The 7904-nt window shown below is 30.8% G+C and overlaps 1 protein-coding gene across 1 annotated transcript; it reads right to left on the reverse strand.

Moving 5' to 3' along the window:
- Window positions 1-5546: 5546 nt before the first annotated feature.
- LOC146134686 (sulfiredoxin-1-like) lies at window positions 5547-7826 on the reverse strand. Its single transcript, XM_083397367.1, has 4 exons — window positions 7717-7826; window positions 7053-7190; window positions 6640-6737; window positions 5547-6048 (listed from the first exon to the last, which is right to left on the reverse strand). Exons 1-4 carry the CDS (start codon window positions 7801-7803, stop codon window positions 5937-5939), a joined length of 435 nt encoding a protein of 144 aa, XP_083253493.1. The 5' UTR covers window positions 7804-7826; the 3' UTR covers window positions 5547-5936.
- Window positions 7827-7904: the final 78 nt, after the last annotated feature.

The following is a 7904-nucleotide window of genomic DNA, read 5'->3' on the forward strand; positions in this document are numbered from 1 at the left end:
CGTTAAAACATTTTTTAAACTACTTTTACTTTTATTGTACACAAAAATTGTATCAGGGAGCTCACCAATAGAGCAAAATTGGAATCCTAAGAAATTTGAAATATCTCTTCGCACCCTAGAATGTGCGGCACCCCAGTTGAGAACCACTGTCTTAGAAATAAACCACAAAATTACAGTTTAAGCAATTGCCTTTGTTACACAAAAGTATTTTTGTTCCTCGCCAATTTTATTGTTTCTTTTTTTATGGCAAACCTATTTTTTCCAGATGTTCGTGGTCGCAGCCGTATGCTTCATTCGGGCAACAAATCACCGACACGGAGCCATACATTAAGCACCCATGCATGAACAACCCGTACTACGAAACAAATACGATGGGAAACCAAATGTGGCAGCAGCAGAAGATTACAGAGTCCTTTCTCAGTAATCCTGTTAACTTTAGGTTTGTTAATTGTTTTGTGGACCTAAACAGTTATCTAATATGAACTTTTGTTACCCATGCCATTCTATTAGTTATGGTCATCTGTGCATTCTAAATCATATTTTATCTCATTGGTATTTTTGAGCAAAAAGTCCCCTTGTGTCTAAAAATGGCATTAATTGAAAAAGCTGCAAAATACTTAGCAATATTAATCCATACCTATAGGAATATCTTTATGTGTAAGATTTAACCTCAAACTTAATTCTGAGTATGAGGAGTGTTTGTAAAATTTGAAATCCCACCTTAAGCTGTATTTCAGCTCCAGTTTTTGATCACCATTTAATTGTATAGAGTTAGCCTGCATATTAACCGAACTGCTTAAACAGTTTCAAAATGATTACTGTATTTTTATGACCAGCGGCTCGAACCAGAACCAGTTTTTCGCAACGCAACCTTCAAACCTTCCACCAAGATCTATATATTACCCTCCACCTACTAAACAACGTAAGATCATGTGTTTTTATTTGTCTGAAGGTTATTCACCATAATTTTTGTTATTTACAATCAGCACATTATTAATAAAAGTTTTTTTATTATTATTTTCTGTTCAATGGCTTTGTGCTGTATGTATTTAACTTTTACTAAAAATGATGGTGTCACTCCCTTTTCATTATCCAAGATTTTTCAGACAAATTTAAAACAATATATTTTTTCAGCTGATGTTACTCTCCCAACAAATTTACGACTTTCTGATGAAACTACCAACAGCAAATCAGGTGACACAATATTTTTTTATTAATGTTTAATTTCCATTTAAATCCCATTCCACATAAATGTTGTGTTTTTCCAGTTTTACCACCACCAGCTTCGAAGTTTGAATCTTGGCAACCTGTTCATAGTTCAACTACAGAACAGGTTGGTCATTATTGTTTCATTGTGCATATATAGGTGTGTTGAGTGTTTTGGGATTAATTACTTATATACACATGCTATGTCTTGTGGTCAAAGGGTCATTATTTTGAGGGTACCTTGGTATTGTAATTGCTAAGTCGGTGTTACTACCTTATCAGCAGTGGGAGCTAATTAATTACTTAACAGTGTTTAGGAACCAATGTTTAATTTACATGGATGCTGTTTCTGTTTTAATAACATTGTTTTATAGTAATTTGAAACAAGATATGAATCTATTTAGGTAAGCCGTTGTGCTTTAACACTGATAAATACTTCAGTAACAGATTGGATCCACTCATTTAATTAACATTTAAACTTACGGTATAATTGGATCACAGCCGTTTATGGAACTAAAGGTTGTGCAAATCGAAAACCAAATTAATATTGGCATTTAAACCAGGTGCTTGCAACAGTATTAAAAGGCCGGGCAAAACAATATTTGTGTCGTCAAATATGGAAAAGGTCTGGTTTGAAAAATCAACATCCAATGTAGCTTGATAATAAATTGCAAAGCCAAAAAGGTCGAGTAGATCGTCTTTTATTAGTGATGCTTGAATTGCTTCTCAGTCACATTAACTGAAGATGATACGAGCTTGTATCAAAACGTCTTATCAAGTTATTATCAAGCTACATTACAGATCAGTGGATAGTGTACCCAACATCCAATATATTGGTTAAAAATTTACAAAGGCAGTTCAGACCACAAAAATAGGTTTAGCAGACCGAATTATAACTTGCCGGTCTCAATGCATGTTTGTGGTTTAAGTGAGCCTAATTAAAGAAACTTTTGATATTTTTTGCAGGTCTGCAGTAAAGCTCCTTCTTCACTTCCCAACAATGGTATGTAGTCTTCTGCTAAAAAATTTGTTCATTACAAAAAGAAGCTATGCTGGCACCTATTTATTTTCTACAATGTTTCAGCTAACTATACAGGATGTCTTCATTACATTTTTGTTGCAGTTTTATAGTTTTGTTGCTTTCAATGATCAAGACATCCTGTATAGTTAGCCGAAACATTGTAGAAAATAAATAGGTGCCAAGATAGCTTCTTTTTAGTATATTGTGTGGTAGCAACCGCAATAGTTTATTAGTTGTAAAATTTCTGTACTATTGTTTGATTTTAATTAACACACACAACTGTATAATCTAATAATTTTGAATTTCTTTCTTCAGTTGATTGGCACCATCCAACTTTTAACCCAACTGGTCAACTGTTCTCAAAATATGGTAAAAAATGATCAAAAAGAAATTAATATTTCAATAGCAAATATCTTAAAATATTTTCCTTGTTTATCCAGGGCTTTCTGGAAAATTTCAAATTGGATTTTACGATGGTGAGTTCTAATTAGTCATGAATATAAGTTTTCTTTAAAGCATATTAATCGCTTTGTTTATTTTTTATATTTTCAACAGAAAACAACAATAACACAACCTTATGTGAAGAGTCTGTTGTAAAAACAGGTGAGTTCACCATATTCTAGATTAATGACTTCATTTTAGAATTTTAATATGAAAAAAGCTCAAATAAATAGTAAGAGTTTTCAATACCTTCATTGGGATACAGTTCAATATTTGGTTAGCTTTTCTGAAAAAGTTGATTTGAAATTAAAAACTCAAATAACGTTTGTGCAACTTATTTTGTTGACAACAACAACAAATCTCTTTAATTTAGAGCGGCTCACGCTCCCCTAAGAACAGCTATCAAATTGTACGTGCAGAAGGGAGATAACAATCCCCAGTCAAAAGTTTATTGCGAAGACCATAAAAACACAAGTGAAACAATGTTGATATATGTTTGTTTGACAGCTTGAGTACAGAAGGTGTGGCAGGATCTGAAAAAGTAAAAATATTATTTTAGATAAATCCATCTTCAGTACATTTAAACTATACTTCCTTGTGTCATCAATAAATTGTTGCATTCTCATTGTTTTTCAGTTGTGGAACCTAAACAACATATCCCTTGCAACCAGGTAAATCAAAGTTTTTTTTATTTTAAATAGAGATCGACCTGAAAATATTGGTTATGAGCAGTTTTTATTGTGTGTGTTGAAAAATGTAACTACTTTTATTTTGCTTATACCGCCTCTTTTTCAAGTGATTTAAATTTATTTAGTTAAATGACTTTGAATCTTGTTTAGGATTTTGCCAATATAGCTCAATATGTAAATAACATTGATTAAGTGAACCCACAATTCAGATTACATATTTAATATACAACTCTTATTTTGCAAGTTGCACGATGCCGAACATAGTACACTAAATTTTTGTTAAATCAGCCAGCCATGAAAATAAAAAAACAATACAAATTAAAACTTTTCATGAAAAATATAATTTGTCTATATTTAATTTAAAGTTTGTTTTGTTAATTGTCAGACCCAAGATGTTCAAGAAAACCCAAAAGTTCCAAATCCTATAAATAGCGACACAAATATCAAAATATCAACTCCAGCCAAACCAGGTAAGTTAATTGTAAACATTAAATGATCAAGTTTATTTATATATTAAGGGACTGAAATTTTATTTAAATACACTATTTTTTTATTTGTTTTACTAAAAATGAAACACAGTTTTTAGCAAAATCATTAAAAATATAGTCAGTTCTTGTCAAAGCTATATAAAGGAATCATTTGATTGCAGTTATTAGTATTAAAATACATGCATAGTTTGTTTTATTTCAAGACGACCTAAAACTAAGTGATTGGCGAAATGTAAAAAAGTAAGACAGTGCAAATACAATGCTGTGGACCATACAGACTGTTCTTTCCAATTTATATTAAATTACTAAGTTTAAAGTTACTTTTTTACCACAAAATTTATATTTTTTTAATAAACTATATAAGCAATTGGTCAAATGCTTTATCTGTCTAAAAATATATTTTGTGTATTACATTATTTTTTTTAAACACTTGCAAACTATGTTTTTTTTGTCTTGTCTTTCATAACATGTGTTTGTAGAATAAACTTATTATTGCTCGCCCTAAAATACTCTGCTTTTGTTGAAGGTGCAGTTCCAGAAATGTACTTCAACCAAGAAACGACAAGCACGGCGTAAGTCTTTCATACTATCAGGCAAATAACATAAAAGCAATTTAAAAAATTAGTTTTTAACAGCTTTAGTTACAAAGACTGAAACATCTACAAACATCACAGTAACCAGATGCCTTACATTTTAATATTAAATAATTTATTTATTTTTTACACTACTGTTAGATTTATTGAGTTAGTTTCTGAGAAAGATTCCTCCAAAGACATTGCTCATATCAATAAAAAGTTAAGTGAAGAGAATTAGGTCACCGATACTTTTTGCGAAACAAAGCTTGAGAAACACTGGCCTAAACCCAGCTGTTTTATTCTTTTAAAAATTTTGTCACTCCAGGTCGAATATATACGGAGGGGGAAGCACCTGGCCCCCTTTGCCCCCGCTCACCCTCAACCAAAACAACTTCCTCTCCACACAAGCACAAATGTCACCCCGCAAAGAAAACAACGAAAGTAAGTAAATAAATCGCAAATTAAACTAAAGGTCTTGGTAATTCTTGTGTGAGTTACAACAGAACTTCTCCTAAACCCACGGACCTTTAGACAAGGTGAAAATATATTACTAGTTACTCAATAGCCTCAAAGACTTGTTATTTTGAAAAAAAAAAGTAAAAAGTTCTTGCCTTATAAGCCTTGTACAAAAATCATTATTACTTTAACTTAGGATTAGGAATGTCCAATAGTTATTGTGATCCAATATTACATAACGTAATTACTTGCTCTCACAATAGATAAAATTGAAACATCCAAGATTTTTTCCAGTTTTAAGCTTAAACTTGCTTTAACATTTAAAAGTTCAGTTTCTTTCATTTGTTAACCTATTATGTTTCAATGAATCTACCTTTTGAGGTAAAAATCACTACATTTGGTATCAATTTGTTATGAGATCGGCACCAATACCCTCGTAGTGGATCAGTTCTACCACTTGGCAGTTGGTATCTGGTTCTGATTCAAAGTTATATAACGTCCCTACTTCAACTAAATATGTAGAGGTAGAGTAGTTTCTTATTTAAGTGGATGCTTTGTGCACAGCTGTGTTGTGAGATTTTAGTTATATCTTGGTTAGCAACACAAACGTAGTCTCAATAGGAATTTAGCTATGTTTATTAGGCTCTCAAATATTGGCAACTTTCGTTACAAGTATAATGAAAAATATGTTTCAAATGTCATTGTAAACAAAAATTGCGGCAAAAATATTTCTCGTATAATAAAAAATGCAAATAGAGAAAAAATCAATGTTCAATTAATAAGTGTAGCACAATGAAATAATACCACACAAGACAACAATAAAACATTTTCATCATTTGAAAAAAAAACATGTCAATAAGCAATAACAACAAAACATATTTTTTTAAGGATAAATATTTTAGATTTGTTATTTTAAATCTTAAAATTTTATTTTCAGATAAAAAGTCTAATTCTAAAGAAGACTAGTGTGTTCACTTGCATGCAATATTGCTTTGCCACTTTTGTTTGTATAAATGTTTACGTTCAACTCCTTCATATATTTCACTTTATGTGCCTTTTTTCAACTTAAATTGGGTGTCGATGCGCCAAGATACGTCTTCAGAGACTCCACTGTTGATTTAACAAGTTTGACGTCAATGTTTTCACGTTTGAGACGCAAATGGGCTTCATACCTGCAATTGTAGTTATTTTTCACTTTCTAAATCACTGTTTTGTATTTTTGTAATAAATGTGTTTTTGTTGTTCTTGATTTTTATACACTTCTTATTGTGTTTATGCAGACTTCATTTTGTTCTTTTTATTGTTAAGTTCTTTGTACAACAATCGATGGTAAAAAATTCAATAGACAGTCGTTTTTTGATCATTATTCTGCCTGAATGCCGACTCTTTACAAATATATACAAACTTAAAAATTGTGGTATTTTTAAGTTTTATTATCTTAGTCCATTGGTTAGAAGTCAATACATACACATTATACAGTGTTGAAGTGTCTCAAGTCAATTACTTGACTTAAGTGCACCAGAGTCTTGAATCTAAGTCTAGTGGAAAAATACTTTGATTTAATTTAAATGTGTTTCCACCAAACAGTTTTTTTTAATTGTGTTACAAACTGCTTGCTATAGCGTTCATGTTAGTTTGAGATATTGCTCATTTTCAGACTAGTTTACCAATTTTAGTAGTCTAACGTTTTATTTTTTGTAAAAAGAAGTAGACTTGCTCTAATTGTGACTAACTGGTTTACAACACCGCTTATACTACTTTACCTGTGGCATCCACCGAACGAGTAATAATAATCCCCTCCCTTCTTCCCTTTGATCCAAAGAACATCAATTGGGGGGACATCTGACGCTTTTGCTGGATGCTTAAAAAAAATAAAAAACACCACTATTTGTACAAATCAGTAGAAATAGCGTTGTGTTGCTAATGCAGCTTTAAAAAATATACTGAACAAAAAACAATTGTTTTAAATGTAACTGGTAACGAGTCCTAAATGAACTGAAAATCTTGTAAATTAGTATACAATTTTATTATAATGCAAAAAACAACCAATAATTTACATAAAAAAGTCCAGATTATATATATATAGCTTTGTTGCTAAAATTAAAGAAAAACATGTTTATATTATTTTGGTAAGAAATATGTTAAAAGCATGCAATAGATTTTTAATTTTTCCTACTGATAACGTTTCCATGAGAGATTTAACTTTGTTTTCATCGAGTTCCGATGGAAAAGGTCTTGTTATAAACTTTATCGGCATTGAGTGGGTTTCGCTTATGTGGTCACTATGAATGCTTGTGATGTCATCATTGCCGGTCTGTAATAAAACATTAAACTGTTACAAATGGTAAGTAAAACAATTTAAAAAGCAGATTTGCAAAATGGCCTTCATAACGACACAAGACAGCACAAATTGTAATAAAAAGGAATAAGCTTGTTTTTGCCATGCTAGTAATTTTAGATAACAAGAAAACAAATGTTTTTTGAGCCATTCACACACTAATGTACAATCATCCTAATGTAATGTGTGTTTAAATCATCAGTAATTTGGTTTGGTGTTTACAGAAAAATTAGATATGACTCAACCATATGTGAGCACCATTATTATTTAAGGCTTGGATGGCTCTCGATTGAGAGTATTTTAACATAAAAATAAATGATAAAACAAGTGTCTAATATATAATATTTACCAAAACAAAATATTAATTTAAAATATGTTTTTTTTAATTTTACTAAACGTTTTTTAACGTATAATTAATTGACTATTAAATGCTTTTATCAAATCTACTGTCAAGCAAAACGTTAAAACTTTTACGTATGTGAAACAACCAAAGTTAACTTACCGTCATAGTAACTGCGCTAAATATTGCTGGGATAAAACACTTTACTAATTTAACTGATAAAAACTGCTTTGATAAAAGTGACGACATTTCTCAAATCAAAATGAAATTTCTCATTTGTTTACACTTTCACGGATGAATCGTTTCAGCTGTATTCACTCAAGCGAAACGTTGGTCGCAAATGTTTTTTC

The sequence above is a fragment of the Ascidiella aspersa genome, chromosome 9 (assembly GCF_963924565.1).
Source record: "Ascidiella aspersa chromosome 9, kaAscAspe10.2, whole genome shotgun sequence".
NCBI classification, from domain to species: Eukaryota; Metazoa; Chordata; class Ascidiacea; order Phlebobranchia; family Ascidiidae; genus Ascidiella; species Ascidiella aspersa.

What these genes read in the sequence shown, in the direction of transcription:
- LOC146134686 (XM_083397367.1), bottom strand. Translation starts at nt 7,803, where the DNA reads ATGTCGTCACTTTTATCAAAGCAGTTTTTATCAGTTAAATTAGTAAAG. An exon ending in CTCTCATGGAAACGTTATCA is followed by an intron (nt 6,738 to 7,052) that starts GTAGGAAAAATT and finishes ATTTTTTTTAAG; the next exon opens with CATCCAGCAAAAGCGTCAGA. An exon ending in TCGTTCGGTGGATGCCACAG is followed by an intron (nt 6,049 to 6,639) that starts GTAAAGTAGTAT and finishes CTACAATTGCAG; the next exon opens with GTATGAAGCCCATTTGCGTC.